Source organism: Vigna unguiculata, chromosome 9 (genome assembly GCF_004118075.2).
Source record: "Vigna unguiculata cultivar IT97K-499-35 chromosome 9, ASM411807v1, whole genome shotgun sequence".
In the NCBI taxonomy this organism is placed as follows: Eukaryota; Viridiplantae; Streptophyta; class Magnoliopsida; order Fabales; family Fabaceae; genus Vigna; species Vigna unguiculata.
The window spans coordinates 42,327,952-42,346,244 of NC_040287.1; the positions used below are offsets into that span (position 1 = coordinate 42,327,952).

The 18,293-nt window shown below is 32.2% G+C and overlaps 3 protein-coding genes across 7 annotated transcripts; all 3 read right to left on the reverse strand.

The window, feature by feature from the left end:
* Nucleotides 1–448: 448 nt before the first annotated feature.
* Nucleotides 449–4,845, reverse strand: LOC114164203 (mechanosensitive ion channel protein 6-like). 3 transcript variants are annotated; one of them, XR_003599508.1, is made up of 7 exons: nt 3,542–4,845; nt 3,189–3,312; nt 2,810–3,103; nt 2,533–2,735; nt 2,122–2,440; nt 625–700; nt 449–540 (listed from the first exon to the last, which is right to left on the reverse strand). XR_003599508.1 is itself a non-coding variant. In XM_028048779.1 (6 exons), the coding sequence occupies exons 1-5, from the start codon at nt 4,774–4,776 to the stop codon at nt 2,143–2,145; spliced, it is 2,154 nt and encodes a 717-aa protein (XP_027904580.1). In that variant the 5' UTR covers nt 4,777–4,845; the 3' UTR covers nt 455–700; nt 2,122–2,142. The 3 variants fall into 3 exon arrangements, 2 of the variants coding, with proteins under 2 accessions (XP_027904580.1, XP_027904579.1); XM_028048779.1 differs by having other exon boundaries at nt 455–700; XM_028048778.1 differs by lacking the exons at nt 449–540; nt 625–700 and having other exon boundaries at nt 1,646–2,440.
* A 2,318-nt stretch (nt 4,846–7,163) lies between these two features.
* LOC114164204 (serine/threonine-protein kinase STY46-like) lies at nt 7,164–12,962 on the reverse strand. Of its 3 annotated transcripts, none has more exons than XM_028048780.1 (16): nt 12,619–12,962; nt 12,357–12,477; nt 11,140–11,237; nt 10,928–11,038; nt 10,713–10,767; nt 9,976–10,086; nt 9,819–9,869; nt 9,331–9,476; nt 9,148–9,255; nt 8,963–9,036; nt 8,702–8,877; nt 8,510–8,605; nt 8,034–8,114; nt 7,765–7,818; nt 7,498–7,632; nt 7,164–7,411 (listed from the first exon to the last, which is right to left on the reverse strand). In XM_028048780.1, exons 1-16 carry the CDS (start codon nt 12,807–12,809, stop codon nt 7,388–7,390), a joined length of 1,632 nt encoding a protein of 543 aa, XP_027904581.1. In that variant the 5' UTR covers nt 12,810–12,962; the 3' UTR covers nt 7,164–7,387. The 3 variants fall into 3 exon arrangements, 2 of the variants coding, with proteins under 2 accessions (XP_027904581.1, XP_027904582.1); XR_003599509.1 differs by lacking the exon at nt 7,164–7,411 and adding an exon at nt 8,369–8,438 and having other exon boundaries at nt 7,499–7,632; XM_028048781.1 differs by lacking the exons at nt 7,164–7,411; nt 7,498–7,632; nt 7,765–7,818; nt 8,034–8,114 and adding an exon at nt 8,333–8,438.
* Nucleotides 12,963–15,265: 2,303 nt separating this feature from the next.
* On the reverse strand, nt 15,266–17,692 carry LOC114162911 (high mobility group B protein 9). The gene is made up of 6 exons (XM_028046906.1): nt 17,323–17,692; nt 17,043–17,121; nt 16,764–16,929; nt 16,585–16,683; nt 15,670–16,040; nt 15,266–15,545 (listed from the first exon to the last, which is right to left on the reverse strand). Exons 1-6 carry the CDS (start codon nt 17,466–17,468, stop codon nt 15,438–15,440), a joined length of 969 nt encoding a protein of 322 aa, XP_027902707.1. The 5' UTR covers nt 17,469–17,692; the 3' UTR covers nt 15,266–15,437.
* Between the last annotated feature and the right edge of the window lie 601 nt (nt 17,693–18,293).

Consider the following 18,293-nt stretch of genomic DNA (forward strand, 5'->3'; position numbering starts at 1 on the left):
CTGCATTAGTTCAGTGGTGATGTGATATGGCATTAGATTTTCCACATATAAAATTATAAATTTTCCACAATAAAATTATAAAGTCTATAAGTTGGGAAAAAATTAGAGTGGACAAGGAGTGAGATCCATTTTTCCACCAGAGCAAAGTGCCAAAGACTGCAAAGGGATTTAGGTCAAAAGCAATATCAGAATGAAATAGCAGGAAGCCATGAACTTGATAAAGAAGAAAACAATATGCCATTATTGAATTAAAACACCAAAAACAAAGTGTATATTATTAAATTATGAAAGGTGACTTACAGCATCCCAACACCACCAAAAACAAAGTGTAATTTTGTTATGAACGGGGGTGCAACCAAAAAAGTCAAAATGTATGGAAAACGGATTACGAATTCCGTTTCGTAAAGTTCTGAAACGGAATTCGTAATCTGTTTCCCATACATTTTGACTTTTTTCGTGAAACGGCTTACGTAATCCATTTGGTACATGTTTGAAACGCATGCCAGAATCCGTTTCATATAAGACTTTGTGTTATAGTTTCTGAAACGGAAAACAAATTTCGTTTCACATCACAAACAAAAAAAAATATTAAGCTTAAGGCTAACCTAGAGAGACGGGAAGTACCACAGTTGCAGAGAAGATAACAGGATGCAGTTAGTGATAATAGCACCTTCCTTCAAACAACCAACAATCACAGAACCTTCAACCAGAATAACACAACGCAAACTGAGACAGCGAGAACAAACAACATTCCTTTAAAAAAAATTAATGAAAGTGATACAAACCGGAAGAGGGACCACCACACCAGAGACAATGAAAGAATGAAGGACAGAAAAATTAAAACTCTCAGAGACCACAGAGAATGAAACTGAGCAAAATTTTAAATGAACGAAGAGTGGGAGGGAGGGAGAAGAAACGGGAGAAGAAGAAATAGTGATGGTAACGCTTTGGGGGTGCAGGGATGTTGGCGACGCAGTAAATGAAATTTACTGCGTCCGTACCCACTTTCATCCACTTTCACCGGTATGTTAAATAAGGGTATAAGGGTAAATTTTGGGGGTACAGAAAAACTGTTGGAGGTGCAGGGAGAAGACCCCATAAGTAAACATTAATGGGCTTTGACTTAATTGAAGTCATTTAGCCCGTTTATCTTTTGGATTTGAATTTGAGAACACGCCACTGCTATGTTATCTAGCTCGTTGTTGTTGTTTGTGACACACAATTAAAAATTAAACACTGAAGTTAGAAAAATGTTTAGTCAGTTAAAAAAGATTGTTTTAATTTTTATCAAAAGTTACCAATATTAATTGATCAAACGAATTTTACAGATAAATTAGTTTTTTATATTTTATTATCACTAAAACATCCCGTTTCTCTATATCAGTGTAGAGACAAACAAAAAACTAAATAATTCTTCTTATTATAAATATTTAGATTAAAAACGTTTTAAAATTTGTCTTATTTTTGTACTGAAAGATTAATTTGGCTTTAAGGTTACTCTGTTATTTTAAAAGTAATATATTATGTAATTTGATTTCATTTTTATTTATAAAATCATTTTTGTTTCATATTAATATTTATTATATAAGTAAATTTAGATATTATAAGGGTAAAAACGTTTTATATAAATGTAAGAACATCATAATTTTTTTTACCGGAAAGAACAAACACCAATGAGACCTGAGCCCAATCAGGATTTTACTGGATAGAACCAACACCAATACAACCTGAACCTAACCACATAAGACATTGGCACCACTCTCGATCCAAAACCTTAAGACAATAGATTTATGGGTCTTTTTCCTTATGTAATGCTCTACTTTTTTATTTCTAATCGATGTAGGACTTAGACTCACACTTGAATTCCGTGTTCCTAACAAGAGGAGACTACAACTTTAACCAATGTATTACATAAATGGAATAAATTATGTATTATGATTGATTTGGTTAAGTTGGTCTACAAGGAAAATTATACGATGAATTTCATTTTATTTCTTGACATAGTTTAATTAGATATATTTATATTAATTAATGATACACAGGTAAGAAAGTAAAAGATGTGGATAAAAAAAGATGAAATCATGGTATCATTGCCGTTTTAAAAACCATAAAAAGACTTACTCAACATTGAATAAAATGAGACTAAGAGAGAGAGGTGGCACAAGTTTTCCAATTGGACGGAAGCTTGTTCGAAAGCAGAGGAGGTTGATTTCTAACATTCACATCAATAGGAAGAAGCCTGTATTCAATATCAAGTTCCTTCAACACTTTCATCATCTCTTCAATCAATTCCGCTCTTCTGTTCCATCTTTCTTTCATGTCTTGATAATTCATTTTGTGTGTAAGCCACACTGACATGTTCACTTTGTTCAAATCTTCCACATCCTTCATTATCACCATTGGTGCCACATGCCACTGTTCATTCTTCCTTTCAATATACCTACAATTTACAAAACATGTAACACTAAATGTTCCAAATTTCACAGTACTGTCAAACATGACCTTACTGAAAAATTAACGTAATTCACATACTCTATAATTCTTCTTTTCATAGTTGCAACTTTATCTAATGGAGTGGAGACATGAATGCAGAAATCCACTGCATCTCCCATGTCTGGACTACGTTGATAATTACTAATTGCTTTGGTAGCGAGAACACTGTTTGGGTATGTAACCTTCTGGTTATCGCACTTCAGAAACACTGTTGTGAGTATATTCATCTCTTCCACTACCATCTAAGAACCAAACAAGACAATTACAAAACTTATTGTTTTATTGGAAACAAAATTAAACTTGGAATTTCCTCTACCTGGACTCCATCTACTTCACATCGATCACCAACATCAAATGGGTGCATCACAAATAAGAAGATGATTGCTTCAAAAACAGTTCTGCAAGAATTCCCAAACACAAACACTGCCAACAGAAGCTGGGATCCCATGAAGACGAGGAAGTGTAAGATTGGAGTTCCTAGTATGGCAAGCCAGACAATCAAAATGACAATGCCAACAATCATGTTCAACATGTTATGGAGCTCATCCACTGCAGTTTTTGTGTCTTTCAGTGATAGTGCCAGTGCCCTTCTCTCCCTGAAAGCATTCACCTGTAGACAAGATTTTTAGAAAACCGTTTTACAGGACATTATAATTTAGGAACATAAAACATAGTCATAGGTTCAAGCACAATACCATCCACTCTCTAAGACAAGACATGCTAATCCCATGGTCTGTACAAGCTGCTCCCAACAGATCCATAGACTTCAAAGCCTCGTCTCTTCGCATGAACTGCATCACATCTTGCAAGAAAATGCATCTGTTGCGATCGTAGAGTTTTCGTTTTCAGGAATCATATTTTAACTACTAAATTTTGATAAGTTTCTCTTTTAACATGATGTGTCTATTGAGAATGAGAAAAGAAAAAATGAAAACCTACCTAAAAAATGACATCTAAAATTGTAATAGAAAGTTGTAAAAATAAAAAAATCATTTTCGATTGATAAACTTCAGAACTAAGAATGAGACACGTAATTAAGAAGCCTTACTGGGATCCTGGCTGCGCAACGTTATGAAAAATTTTCTGAGCTGCGATCTTTGCTTGATTTTCGCTTCGAAGTTGCAGCAAAGGCTCATCCTCAACATCTGAACAAAAGATACGTTCGTCCAATGTAGTAAACGACCCATGCATGACGATGTTGATCATTCTCTTCATGTTCCACGCTGATATATTTCTCTTATTCAACCTATGCAACTGCTCAATCGACATTTCCTCATCTTGCTTCTTCTTCTTCTTATCACACAACACCCTCCCAACGGATCTATCTTCACCTTCCTCCTCTTCCCTCAACCGATCACACGACAGCGTTTCGATCACGTATTGGCTGAACAGAGCCTCCCGAATCCGTTCGAAGAACGTCTTCACGTGGAAGTGCAAGGCGAAGACCTTCACGAGGATCGTTTTAATGAGCCACAAAAGAGTGCCGATGAACAGACACACTACAACCTTTGTCACACACGACAAAATCCTGTCGTTGACCTTTTTCTTTACCGCGTTGACCAAAATAAAATGCCACACCAGCAGAACCAGACCCAACCAGACACAGTTTTTCACCGAGTGTTTCAAACCGTACACAAAATACAGCACTCTTTTTCGCAGTATAAAATTGCGTTCCACGAAGAACACGATTAGTTTAATCACCCAACCTGAGACCAAACGTCCACAAAGTATAACCAAAATCATTGTCTCCCATTCCCACAGAGGAATCCCACAGAGTTTCAGTTTTTGCAAACACGATACCCAAATGTTTGAAAGCAACGCTACGATTATTAAGGCGAGACATAGCCACTGAAGCAGTGAGAACGCACTGAACCTCGTTTTCTTGTAAATTTCTGGCATGTCCTCAACACTGTCATCGTTTTCTGCCACTTTTTGTTCACTTGACTCTGAATTTGCGCATGATTCCTCAGGAGGGTCTATCAGCCGAGACTTTGTTCTGCTCATCGATGATTTCCACGAGTATCGTGGAGTTGAATTGTTCGAAGAGGACCTCACAACATTTTCTTCTGAATGTGAAGTTTGAAGGTGGTTTTCTTCGTTTTTTTGCTGTTCCTGCTTTCTCTTTCTTGTTGATTCACTGCCTCTGCGTTTTTCCCGCGAGTCTTGATGAAGCTTGTCACTTGAACCGTTGACAGCACCTTTCGATGGTAAATTTTCATCTTTGTTGTTGCTTCCGCCATTGTTATCTTCGAAATCAAGCACAACTTCCTCTCTTTGGGTCATTAGATTCTCTTTTACGCCACAGAATTATACAGCCTTAGGCTTGTTTTCTTTATGTTGTGCTAGACTCAAAAAGCGTTTCCCAAAAATGCTCGCTGCACATCAAATTTACATAATATTCTATTGAAAAAAGTGAGACTGTTTAAACTTTGTGCAGTAAGACAATAAAAAATTATATGTAAAAATATTATTCCTGTGTATGTCTGTGAAGAAAATATATTTTATAATATGAATTTTTCGCCCCTTTATTCATCCCATTTTGTAACTTTTTTTTATATTTTCTTTCTCTAATCCAGAATGTGTGCAGACGGTGAAAGAATTGGGAATATTTAGACATAACCTCTCTATTGATGCCAAAATATATGAATCCGTGGGAAGTGACGAATAATGGTTTGAAGCATGTAATAAAGGTTCAAAAGAATAAAGTGTTTGGAAGTGTTCAGAATTATTCATTAAGTTGTGGTAATGCTCCATTGCATGCACTTTTACTGATGCATGTTCTTTCATTCTTATTTCACTGGATCAATGTATAACGCGCAAATATGTCAGAGAATGGGAATGAGTTGTTGTAAATTACTAAAAGGGTTTTAAAAAATTTTGGAATTGAATAAACTAATTATGAAAAAGAAAAAAAACCCTTTTTCTATTCATAGGATGAAAAAAATAATTCATTTATACTTAAAATTGAATTTAACTAAAGTATAGCGTAAACATGCAAAATTATATTATCTTTTTTGTATTTTATCTTGTGATAATATATTATAATAAAGTGACTTATGATTTGTGATCAGATTTATTATGGAGTTTAGTTTTTGGCATAGTCAATGTAGAAAAGTTTATATATTTATTATAAATATCATTAAACTTAACGTATATGTAAGTTTATAAATATAAGTAAATAAATAATATAAACATTCTTTATACTTATAAACTATTTACTTTTTATCATATGTATGACTCTTTTTTGTTGAGTATGGTTCTTTGATTGAGAGTTAGCTATTAGACAAAGACAAGTTTTATACATATTGACGAAAAAATAGCAACAGAATAAATCAATGTAGTTAAATCAAGAAAAAACAATGTTGAGTAAAGAAAGTCTTATTATAAACATCAGTTTTTATTTTAGTTGTTAAACTATATTTTTATTATAGTTAATGACGTTTTTTTTCATTTATACTAACTAAAAATTAGTACTTTCTTAAGAAAAAAAAAGTACAAAAGCTAGAATACGGATGTCATGCTAATGTAAAAGGACCAACCCAAAGTAATTGCATTTTAATTAAAATCTATTAAAAATTAAATTTTCAATGTATTTTTTTTAAATATCACACTTTGACAAGAATCTAGTTCTCCACCATTTGCTGCCTTTATTATCACTTACCACTGTTGTAGGATGCGGGTCGAGTTTTATAAAAGAACAATTCCTCCAATCCCATTTTTATTCTTCTCTATAATAAAAAATCAATGTACTTTATATTTTTAAGAAATTAAAGGTGTCTATTTTTTATAGTAATGTTTTTATGAAGGAAAAAACGGATTTGTAAAAGAAAAGTATTCAAAGACACGACATTACTAATTGTAGATCCCACTTATTCATTGAATTTTAATCACGATTTTATAGATTTTGAATAAATATTAACCAATAATAAAAAAATTTAACTATTGTATTATTATCATTATTTCTTAATTCATAAAAATCAATAATAAAAATAGATTTTCGTAATGATTTATTTGATATACACATTTTCTTCTAATTTTAACCCTCAAAATTTTGATAAGTAACTTTTACTTATTAAAATAAATCTATAACAATATTCAAGATATACGTTCTGTATATATTTTTTCGATGATCTTATCTTTAAAATTTGTGATAATTGATTTTACATCTTAAAATAAATAATTAATAATTAATAATAATATATAATAGGAATACTCTTATTTGATTTACATATTTTGGGTATATATTTTAAAACTAATTTTTTTAATGTCAAACTATATTTCTGTAACATATGCAACAATAAAAAAAGAAAAATCCGATTCCCTTAAAATAAGTGCATACCCCACTTTCACAATATAATTATGTTATTTGTTTTTCTTCCTATGTCACGTAAATATTTAATCTATATTCTTTCGTCTAAATTTTTTCAAATTATAAATTACATACAAATATTAATATATATGTTCCATTTAAACAAACATACAAATATTAAATTAAATTCGTTAAAATAATGTAATATAATAAAAAAATCGACACACCTATGTGTTTGCGCTAGTTAAAAGAATGAGGATTTTGATCGTACATCAAAAAGAAAGAAAGAAAAAACTATATTCTTTTTGCCTCATTCTTTTTCTTGAATAATTTTTTGTTTACATATCCTTAACACATATTATACTTAAGAAATATTTAACATCATTTAGAATCATGACAATGTACAACAGAATTCCACTTGTTTTTCCCCTAAAATCTTACATGTGGATCGTCTTCCTATCATTTATAAATCCAAATTTATATACATCTACCCAAACCCTAACATTAACTTCATAATCAATCACGAACTTTACTTTAAATTGAGAAATCACACATGTCTATGTGTACACAATTTTCATGCATTCTTTAGCCTTCACATTCCCCAGTAACCTGTTCAAGAAAAAGTAGTGGTGTAGAGGCTTCGATTTTTCTTTTGAATGTAACACAAAATTTGTCAAGAATCCCTCTACACATACCGTTTTGGTCACACGTAGCAGAAATTCCAGAATTTCTGAGAAATTGGGTCTCAGAGATGAATCATGGTGCCAGCACCAGTGAAGCAATTCCACTAACTGTGAATGAGTATTGCTTGGAATTTTTGGCCTTAAACCCTGCAATTCACATCCAAAAAACTTACTCAATTTCACAACATTTTTGTGGCTTGGTAGCATAAGATACTAGAGATAGAGCTTTTCAATTTAGTGTCCATTTTCACTGATATGTAATTTGTAGTTGAGAAATACCTTCTGGATCACTCCTACTGCTGCTTGCAATGGAGACAAATGCTCATATGGAAGCTGTCGTTTAGTCATAAAACAAAACATAGACCAAAGATGTGAAGTCTGAGCAAGTAATGTAATACTGATAAAACAATGTCTAAAGTATACCTATTAAGTCTTTTCTTCTCCATTTTTTGTTAAATAATGTTACTCATTTTTGTTCATTTGGAAACTAGTTTTTTTGGTTCCATGAATATCAAACAAGAGAAAGTAAAAGAAGGGAAAAATGCTACCTTTCCTGTGAGCAGTTCCCAAAGAACAATGGCAAAGCTAAACACATCGGCTTTGTGATCATATGGTCTATGTTCAATAACCTTCCATATGTCAAGGGAATCACAAGTTTAATCACAATCAACACAGTGAGAAATAGAAGGCAAGAAGAAATATCAATCTTTTTAGTTGTTTTACATAGCCAACTAAAACCTCCATGATAAAAACCAGAGTGCCTACCATTGTATTTTATTGGAGATTGTTACATAGGAAACCAAAAGCAGTAATGAAACAATGTTAGCATCAAGTATTGTTCATCAGAAAAAACAAAAACAAAAACCGTCATTCTCATTCCAACCTGTCTATAGATTCATCTTATTACATCAAAAACTGCTGCCTATCGTGTCCTTAAACAGCCACATCCATGCCTGTAAGTTATACATTTAATAAATTTAAAGTGATCAACCCTATATTGCAATACTCATAAATATACACAGACCTCTGGAGCCATCCACCTATAAGTTCCTGTTTCTGCAGTCATTATGCCAGATTGATTGTGCACTCTAGCCACACCAAAATCAGCAACCTTAACTACCTGTCGGAAAAGATTTTAAAAGTAAAACACAAAGACATGTTACAAAGAAGTTATAAGCCAATAGAGTCAGAAGTAAATGTGACAGTGTAAACTAACCCCATTCTCATCGATCAAAAGATTAGCAGCTTTAAGGTCCCGATGTATGATATTATTCTGATGCAAATATTTCATTCCTTCACAAACATCAATGGCTACTTTGAGTAAAGTTGGAAGAGCAAGGGCGGTTTTCTGTTTATGCAAAAAGTCGAACATACTTCCACCAGGCATGTATTCTGTCAAAAAAAAATATGCATTGAAATTGACAGTGTCTTTTTCCCATTAATCAATAAGAAAGAAGTAACAAGAACGCTGTTTTACCTGTGACCAGGTACAGGTTTGGGGATTGTGTACAAGCGCCAACAAATTTAACAACATTTTTGTGCTTAATTTGACTGCAAGGAGTAAATTTATAAAATCTATGAATTAACAACAATCTTCATTAAATATTAATGAAATTCGAAGAAAAGGCTCGGTGATGAGTGGAAATTGTTGATAAAGCGAACCTTATGATATACACTTCCTGAGCAAATTCCCTTTGTATATTTTCATTCAAATTCTCGTGCTTTAGAACCTTGATAGCTACATCTTGATTGTAGAATGTACCTTTATACCTGTTTCAATTTATCAGTTACTCAAAAATGTACTGATCCACAAACAAATCAAGAAGAAGGATTGATAATACTGACAAATCACTCAGAGGTCCAGATGCAATTTTCTTTTCAAATCTCAGACACCCGGCATCGATTCTCCAGATAAAGTTCATCCCTGTTTGCTCTTGCTTTGCAGTAGTACTAGTAGTAGGAACACTCCCATTTTCTTTCAATTGATGTTGCTTCAGGAATTTTTCCACCAAAAATAATAACTTATGAATGGTTCTCTCTTATATAAGTGGAAATGCAAGCAAAAATGAATTTGTTAAGCTAAATATGAGTCAAGAACATTAAAGATTCTACCGCTTGTGTATGCATATTTCTCAATTCAACCAGTTAACTTCTATTCAAAGTGAACATCTTCTGTCATTAACTAGGGAAATTGAACTATTATGACTGACAGTAAAACTGTTACCATAACTATATATGAAATTTTGGGCAGAATTGACCATTTTTCTTATAAAGCAAAAGGGTTTTTTCATATAAAGTAAATATGCATTATCAGTGACATATAGAGGGTCTACCTGGAGTTTCTGAATTTTCTTTGCTAGTTCATGTTTTAACTTCTTCGTCTCCTATAAATTTCAAGCATGCACATCTGTCATGTAAACTTGTTGATTTTCCTATAAATAAAATTCAATGAACTATTGTACTTCAATCTGTAAAATAATAGGGAGATACCTCTATTGGCCAACCACCAACAACAAAAACATCCAATGAATAGCCGTCTATTGTCGAAAAAGCATGAGCTTCCAGAATGTCCAACCCAGTCTCAGAAAGTAAGGAAGTCAACTGTAGTTCAACACAAAACCTTAAAATTATAGAAACATTGATTTCTGCAAAAATTAACAAAAGAAATGTAAACTGAGGCTGCATATTAGCACACCTCAAGTCAGACACCTGGATTAATAACACCAGCATTCTGGTATCCATAAGTTCAGTCCTCACTAATTATAAAACAATATCAATAGTTTTTGGTAGCTATCAGTGTAGTGGGAAAAAGATTTTATTGATGTTGTTATCAATAGATGTATAAAACAATGAGATCAATAAAACCGAAATTAGAGACTGTGACCCATTAACATTATGCGTACAGAACGAAATTTAATCCCATCATTCCTCTCCCAGTCAAACATTATCATACTATTAGGGTTTTCAGAGCGAATAATCAATACATAAGACATTGACACCACTCTCAATCCAAAAATTTAAGACAACGACCGGAAAGAACAAACACCAATGAGGTCTGAGCCCAACCACATAAAATATTGACACCACTCTCAACCCAAAACCTTAAAACAATGAGTTTATGGACCTTGATCCTTATATGGTGCTTTATTTTCTCATTTCTAATCAATGTGGGACTTAGACTCACACTTATATTCCTAACAGAATATTCTAGAAGATTAATTAATTACCTGGCTCAGAAGTTTTGGTTTGTCATTTGTTGAAATTGTGATTTCATGCATTGGCCTGCCGTAAGTAGGAGAACGGAAAGTGATAGTAAGAAACTCTTTAGATTATCATTACATACATTATATATGGTATTAAAAAGAAAATGAAATTTACACAAATAAACACTAGATTTGGTGGAAAAGGTATACTGATAAATAAATTATAATTGAAGTTTTACCGAGCATAATGTGTATAAAAATTCAAATAGTTATCCCTGTCTCGAACTGGTAAGAACTGGGTGTTATGTTCCATATTAGATGACGAACCGAATGCAGGTGGAGGATGGAAGCTGAGAAAGCATGAACAACAAAAACTTTATAATGCAACTTAAAAAGTTAGTGATGAATTCAATATAGTGTTAAAAAACAATAGAAATTGACATAACCATGCCTCATGCTGCCTGGAACATCAGAATCTTCGGGACAAACTTTACTTTGTGAATTTGAAAGAAGGGATTTACTAGAACCTCCAGCAGAAGCAGAACGAACCTGATATATAAAGCGAAGAAATTTATGTTCTACGTACTATTGAATTCAGAGCATAATCATTTGTAATGTATAAATATTTGAGAAAACACCTTTCGTCTGGTTAATTTTTTTTATCTATTTAATCATAAAACATCATATGCAATAAAGTATATTAATTTTATAATAATTACTTTAAAATTATATTAATCATATTAATTTAAATGTAACACAATGATGTATTTTTGGATAACAATTTAAAAAGAAAAAAATTACACTGCAGGCTTTTAGCTATTAAACTTGTATATTTTTTATTTGTTATTATCAATCTGAGATTGTTTTCGAGAAGTACTATTTTTAAGTGAAAAGAATTGGTAAATGGAGAGAAGAAATTGATAATTTTAATGAAAATTCAAATATTAGTATTTTTACTGAGTAATTTTTTAATCGTCTCTAAATTACATCTTTAATTCTTAAACTCTAAATTATCTGTCATACAAAATTATAATCCTCGACAAAGTTCTAAACATAATATTTTCTTTTACATTTTTTAAGAATTTGGATTTTTCTATTGAGTTTCTTTTGTGTTTCTTTTTTTGTTGTGTTTTTAAAATACCATTATAATCACTAATTTTAAAGATTTAAAATACATTAAAAATATTTGTAAAGTATCAATATAATAATTTATAAAGTATGAATATATTAATGTATTTTTAATATTCAGTAAAAAACAATATCAAAAAATATGCTGAATTTTTCTGAATTGTATTTCGATCATAGGATTTAGAAAGTTAAAGAGACTTAAGTTAATAATTAAAGGGAATGTTGGCCATTAGTAAATAATAAAGTCAAAAATCAAAAAATAAAAAATAGATTTCCATTTATATATTTTTTATAGGTAATTTGTTTGTAGAAAAGGAAGCGTGACGTTGGTTCCTTCGCCAACAATGTCGCCTAATGCCAATAGCCAGTAGTGCGTCATACACAAACATATACTATATACTATTATAGTGATTGGAATTCAAGGAAAATTGACCCATGAAGGCCGAAGCAAACATAAGAAGTCAAAACTTATTTTGATGGTAAAAAAAAAGTTAAAAAAAAAAAAGTGCGTTTCGTGGCCATTGTGGTTACGAAAATGACCTGTACAAGACGGACTTCAATTGCAGGTCCGATTGCTGTAATTGGGCCTCCTGCGATGTCCAGTAACCTCTTATGCATCAGAACTTCTTCTGCCCTCTCCACATTCATGTCCAACGCATACCTAACACCACAACATTAATTCAATTCACAAATTCACAACTCCTATGACAAGTTCCAAAAATGATCACCACCAAAACTAAACCAAAACAACGTATGAACAATCAAACAGTAAAAAAGTAAGAGAAACGAAGATTTGGTGTGCCTTGCGGGAAGGCGATAGAAGTGCGACCAAAGATCGTCCTCAAAACCAGGAACCACAGCTTCTGGGACATTCAATTCCTTAAGTCTGCACAAAACCTCGTTGTAAACTCCGACCTTCTGTCTCTGTTTTGGACATCGATGATTCCATCCAGAGTTCAAAATTCCGCTACTGCAACTCGCTGTGTCTCCCATGTTTACTGAATCCGAGTCATCAAGCAAAGTTCAGTGATCCATATGAGAGGAACATGAACAAGAACAAGAACAAGGAAAGTTTGAAGGACATCAAAAGACCTCTGCATGAAACAAAAATTGTTCCGACACTTGTGTCGAGAAATTAATAGAAGTGAGTTTTAAATAACATCATTAATGAGGAGAGCAATGCGCACCTTGACTAACCCAAATCGACGTGGATTGTACAAAAAAATTAACCATACAGATTAATCAATGACGATAAACACAATAAAAAAATCGTTTTTTAATATATTAAAAATTAGTTTATATACATCTTTGATGGCATCACCCACCCACCAAACACTCGCGCACCTTGTTTCTCTCGCCTCCCGCATAAACTACCATAACATCACACTCACACTTAGTCAGGCACAACTAAATTAATTTTTAGTATTTTACACTGTTATTTGTAATTTATCCACACATCATCTTTTTCTTTCTTTATTTATTTTCGTTTCTCTCTTTGAAAGAGAGATTCATATGATAGGCATTCTCCTGTTGGTTGCATTATTTTTTATGCAAACAAATAACTTCTATACTCATTTTATCAGTGAAAAATACTTATTAATAGTATAATATTGTGTGTCATTGATAATAATTTGATTGCATGTATAATACTACATTTCAGATATGTTTCAGTGAAAAAAAAAATATTTTCTAGCCGTGTGCGGTCAATATCACATAATAAATCACGACCACTTCTACTATGTTACAGTTTTTGCACTTGGAATGCGTAATAATTATGATTTTTCAAGAAGAAAATATAGATTATTATTCTTTTATGGAAATTAAGATACAAAACGAACAATATATTATATAATAAAAATAATCTATTGAATTTATCATCCTCAGTCTAAGTTATCATCTCGATTCAGGTCTTGTGTGGTCATTTTTCTCTTCTTCGTTATTCTTCTCAAAATCATTTTCATTTGCTTTAGAGATGTGTCATTTTTATATTAAAATTTTATAATATTATTTATTGTATCATCCATAGTATGTTATTCTTTATATTCCTTTTTTGTGAAAAATATACAAATTTCTTTTACAGCATAATTTCTCTATGACGTACATGGCTCCCAGGTGAGAGTTCTTTCTCATTAGATTGACATTAGAAATAGTTAATTGAGAAAACTTGCTATGTGTTGAAGTAACTATAATTGTTCCATACGTCAGACTATTTCAGTTAAAATTAAATCCTAACGTTTCGATTATTAATTCTTAACTAGAAAGAGTTATAATTGGATTATCAATTACACTTTCCGTTTATTAACAAACATTTAATTCAGTAATTAGTATACAAACAAAGATTATAAATACCATTTCAGTTAATAATTACAAATAAATAAATAAAAAGTGATTCATAGTTATGTTAATTATCTCTTAATATAACTAATTTAAAAAAATAAATCAATACTTCTTATTTGTAAATAGGAAACCTTTTGACTTTAGCATAGAATGAAAACAATTCTGAAAAACTTAGAAATCTTAGTATGATAGGGAAGTGACTTGCAATTTAAAAATATATTTGCATAATAGATTGATAGGAATACGTAAGTATATTGAAACAGTTTTTAGAAAAGCTATATAGAAAGTATTGTTACTGAACACTTTGTATTCTTTGGTATCCAAAGTTTTGTCTTCATGGTTGAACCATTGGTATTGAAATCTGTGTCTTATTTTTTTTAGAAATTTCTATGTACTTATATTTATTTTTTTTTCTTTTATAATTAAAGAGATGTAAAGCTTTTCTCACAATTTTACATTTGATTTAGCTAAACAACGAAGATCTATTTTATATTTAAATATCATCTAATCACTTTCATTGTCTCTTGACATATTATTTCTTGTTTAGCCATAAATTTTATATGAACAAGTATACTTGAACAAACGTTTTATTTTAAGAATATTAATAACTATATTTAATTTATTGTGATACTAACGTATTATGGGTCCAAAATCATAAATCCACTACAGGAACCACTGATATTTTTAAGCAACATAGCGAAGTATTTCTTACAAGGACAAAGTTTGGGCCAACAAGCATTTGTGTAATCCCCTAGTAATTATCTATTTTAGGAAAACAGTCTAGAAAATATTTGGTTTCAATCTTTCATTAAAATGGAGGAATTCTACGGATATTTTACTTTTGAAAATGATAATATCATGAAAATGGAGTAATTAAGTGTTTTGAAAATAATAATACGATGAATAGTTATATATCAATGGATGCATTGTCTCATTTCAAAAAACACTTCAGAGAAATTCTAACCACAAAAAAATGGAAGGAGTTAAACGATTTTAAATCAAATTTTCTTTTTTTTTTTAAAGATTAAAAATATAAAAGATTGTGTGGACCACGCTATACTTGATTGTACCATCCATCCAGAAAGAACAAACTTAGGAAGATAATAGATTGATTAAACGAAAGGAAAGGATCGACACTGGTTTTCTTTTTTCTGAAAAAATAAAGAAAAAAAAACAATAATGTCCAATGGACCATTATCCTCATGAATGGTATGTATGTAAAAGTCCACAAGATTTCTAAGCCATTCTTTCTTTGGTTTCCAGAAAAGGGTAAGCAGTAAGATTCTATGGAAGTCCAACTTCTGAGGTCTGCCTAAGCTTCATCTTCTCTTTGTACTCCGTCAGTTCTCTCTTGTACCTTTCTTTGTCTCTTAACCCGATGTTCTGATAAACCTGCACCAAACATCATTAACCAACATCTATTATTTTCCAACATGCATGCTTTAATCAAAAACTACATTGTAATAATCCAGATAACAACAACATAGAAAGAAACAAAAAAAAAAAAAACAATTACCATTCGTTCTTCGGGGCTAAGACTGTTCCATGACTGCCCAATCATCTTGGTAAACTCCCTTTCTCTGTTCGGGTAGAGAGCTTTGAGAGAGTAATGCTTTTCAGCAAAGAAGAAGTTATAGCCACTCCTATTCGGCTTTGGATAGTTAGGGTCCCACCTTCTCTTGTTTCTTCTCCTACGACCAGAACGGTTACCTTTGCTTTTGAATGGCACAATCGCATTTTCGTGCTGCGGAATCGAAGGAGGAGCAACCATTTTTTCTGGATGGTAAAGCACCCCTCTCAGAACCTCTGAACCCAGTTTCACAGACACCAAATAACCACACTCAAATTTTCCCTCTATTGTTCCATTTCCTGAGAGACATGAAGTTTCTACAAACAACACAACACAACAAACAGTAAATTTCAGCACTGAACAAACACTTTCAAAGTGCAGACAACTTACATAAAATAAGTGCATTATTGTTCCTGGCTTAAAACGGCATCAGCTATAACAACAAGGATTATGCCAATAAGACCAACTACACCACTACCTTAAAAATTACAACATCGTTCTTGTCCAACCATTATTCATTTCAAATTACATTTACATAACACTAAACATTTATTAGTGGGTTTGTTGAAGTCAACCTTTTCAACATTCAACCAACGTATGTCCCAGATAAATTGTGTCCATGACATGAATAAGCAGCCAATAATGTAATTAGCTTACGCAAGAGAAACCGAGTTTCATTAATTAGCAAGATGTGGGTTATTTATTAGAGAGAGCAACAACATCGATAAATGAATCAGAAATTAATCAACCCATTCCACAGAGATGACAGTTCCAAGAACTAGCATAGCAAAACCCAAAATTAAACAACTTAATCTTAGAAATTTAATTTTTTTTCCCTGACTTAAAGAATTGTCGATTCACCTTCAGCACGGGATTCGGAACTACTATTGGAGGGCTTAGGAGAATATTCCACAATAGCTAATTCAGGTCTCCAAGAAGGACTGTTCCCGGAAAATGCATCTGCAAAATCGCAATTCATTAATCAACAGGTTAAACAAAAATTAAAAATGAGCAAATATAAAATAAATGTAATGTGGCACCTGTTGAAGGAGTATAAACAGAACCCCTAGCTTTGAAAAAGTGAACCTGTTCGTAATGATAAAGAAGACTCAAGTAATGTTTCCTCAACACAAAAGAAGCACTTGTGGTGGTTGCTGAGAACTTGAAAATGCTACCAACTTCCCTCCACTTCTTCTCTGCAACTACCTGACGGGGGTTACAAAAAGAAAACATGTTCCATTTCTTCACTAGTTAGTCAATTTATTTAACAAATAAAAAATAAAATAATAATCGGAGTGTCGTAAAGAGGTTGTAGGGACCTTCTCGTAGCCACTTCTTCTGGTAACTTCCACGTAAAGAACGTGCAAATCTAGCTCCTTCCCTCCAATCACAGGAATCCTTCACAAGTTGACCAGGCCAAAACGGTCCACATTATTTCATTTTATTTTAACCATTTTTAATAACAACAATATCTATCACAGAAACACTTTCCAAAACCAAACCTTAACCCCATTAAATCAACACCACATTTTTTATTAATGAAAAAAAGTCTGAAAATAAATAAACAAATTAACGGAAGAATAAAAAATAGAAGCTCACATGAACTTGGTACCCATGAGGAAGTGAAAGCGTCTGAGAGTGTCCCAGAAAAGAGAGGAGTCCCTGACGACGTCGTCATGAGGAGCGAGCGGAGCAGGGTAGTGTTTTCCGTCTTCTCCGGCGTGGGTTTCCGACACAGATGACATTCCTACGGCAGTGGAAAACGAAGAAGAAAAAAAGTGGTGTTGGAAATGAAAAAGGTGATGGATGAATATGAATATGAATGAATGAAGGAGTAAATAGGAAGAGAGAAGTTGAGAGCGGGAGAAAATGGGAATTAAAGAAGAAGGGTTGCCGCGTGGGGGGAACGGTTACTCAGCAGAGTTGGCTTTTTCTGCCATTGCGGATGCAGTAAGTAGGGTACAAAGTCCCAAGAAAAAGAAAGCTTATTATATAATATAATATTATTAAAAATATTATATTATATTACTATGTTACTTGGGTTGGGTTGTGTTCCTTTATTGGAAGGGTGACAGAGAGAGAGAGAACACTGTTGCAGAGTGGTTCTGTGTGAAGAGTTTAGGAGCGTTGACATGCACCTCTGTTTCTGACTCCTCTGCTTTTCCATGCCTCAAACATCAAACAATCAAATACATCACACATTTAATTCTATTTTCTCTATTTCTAATAACCACAATACCTTTTTTTTTTTTATTACCTTACTCTGCATTTTATTTTAAATTTTTATCAAATATATAAATAAAAATAAAACTAGGCAGGCATGCCTTGAACCACACTAGGTTTCTTATTTATTAACTTTGTATTTTTTTTGTTTTAAATTGTTATCAAATATAATAATAAAAATAAAACTAGGCCCGCGCGGCTTGAACCTTTATTTCACATTATGGTCATTATAAACACAACAAATCAAGAATAGTTACTGAGATAAATAATGGTAAAAGACATTTAATTTGAGTTAAATTTAGTGTATTATTTGTATTATTAGTAATGCGACGTTTTATACTGTTACT

Excerpts from the sequence above, each read along its gene's own strand:
- LOC114162911 (XM_028046906.1), bottom strand. The coding sequence starts at position 17,468 with ATGTCATCTGTGTCGGAAACCCACGCCGGAGAAGACGGAAAACACTAC. Across the intron at positions 16,684-16,763 it reads TGTTTATACTCCTTCAACAG|ATGCATTTTCCGGGAACAGT; the intron begins GTGCCACATTAC and ends GCGATTTTGCAG. Across the intron at positions 15,546-15,669 it reads TTAGCCCCGAAGAACGAATG|GTTTATCAGAACATCGGGTT; the intron begins GTAATTGTTTTT and ends TGTTTGGTGCAG.
- LOC114164204 (XM_028048780.1), bottom strand. The coding sequence starts at position 12,809 with ATGGGAGACACAGCGAGTTGCAGTAGCGGAATTTTGAACTCTGGATGG. Across the intron at positions 12,478-12,618 it reads TTCTATCGCCTTCCCGCAAG|GTATGCGTTGGACATGAATG; the intron begins GCACACCAAATC and ends TTGTGGTGTTAG. Across the intron at positions 11,039-11,139 it reads GATGTTCCAGGCAGCATGAG|CTTCCATCCTCCACCTGCAT; the intron begins GCATGGTTATGT and ends ATGCTTTCTCAG.
- LOC114164203 (XM_028048779.1), bottom strand. The coding sequence starts at position 4,776 with ATGACCCAAAGAGAGGAAGTTGTGCTTGATTTCGAAGATAACAATGGC. Across the intron at positions 3,313-3,541 it reads GTTGCGCAGCCAGGATCCCA|ATGCATTTTCTTGCAAGATG; the intron begins GTAAGGCTTCTT and ends CGATCGCAACAG. Across the intron at positions 2,441-2,532 it reads ATGAAAAGAAGAATTATAGA|GTATATTGAAAGGAAGAATG; the intron begins GTATGTGAATTA and ends TGTAAATTGTAG.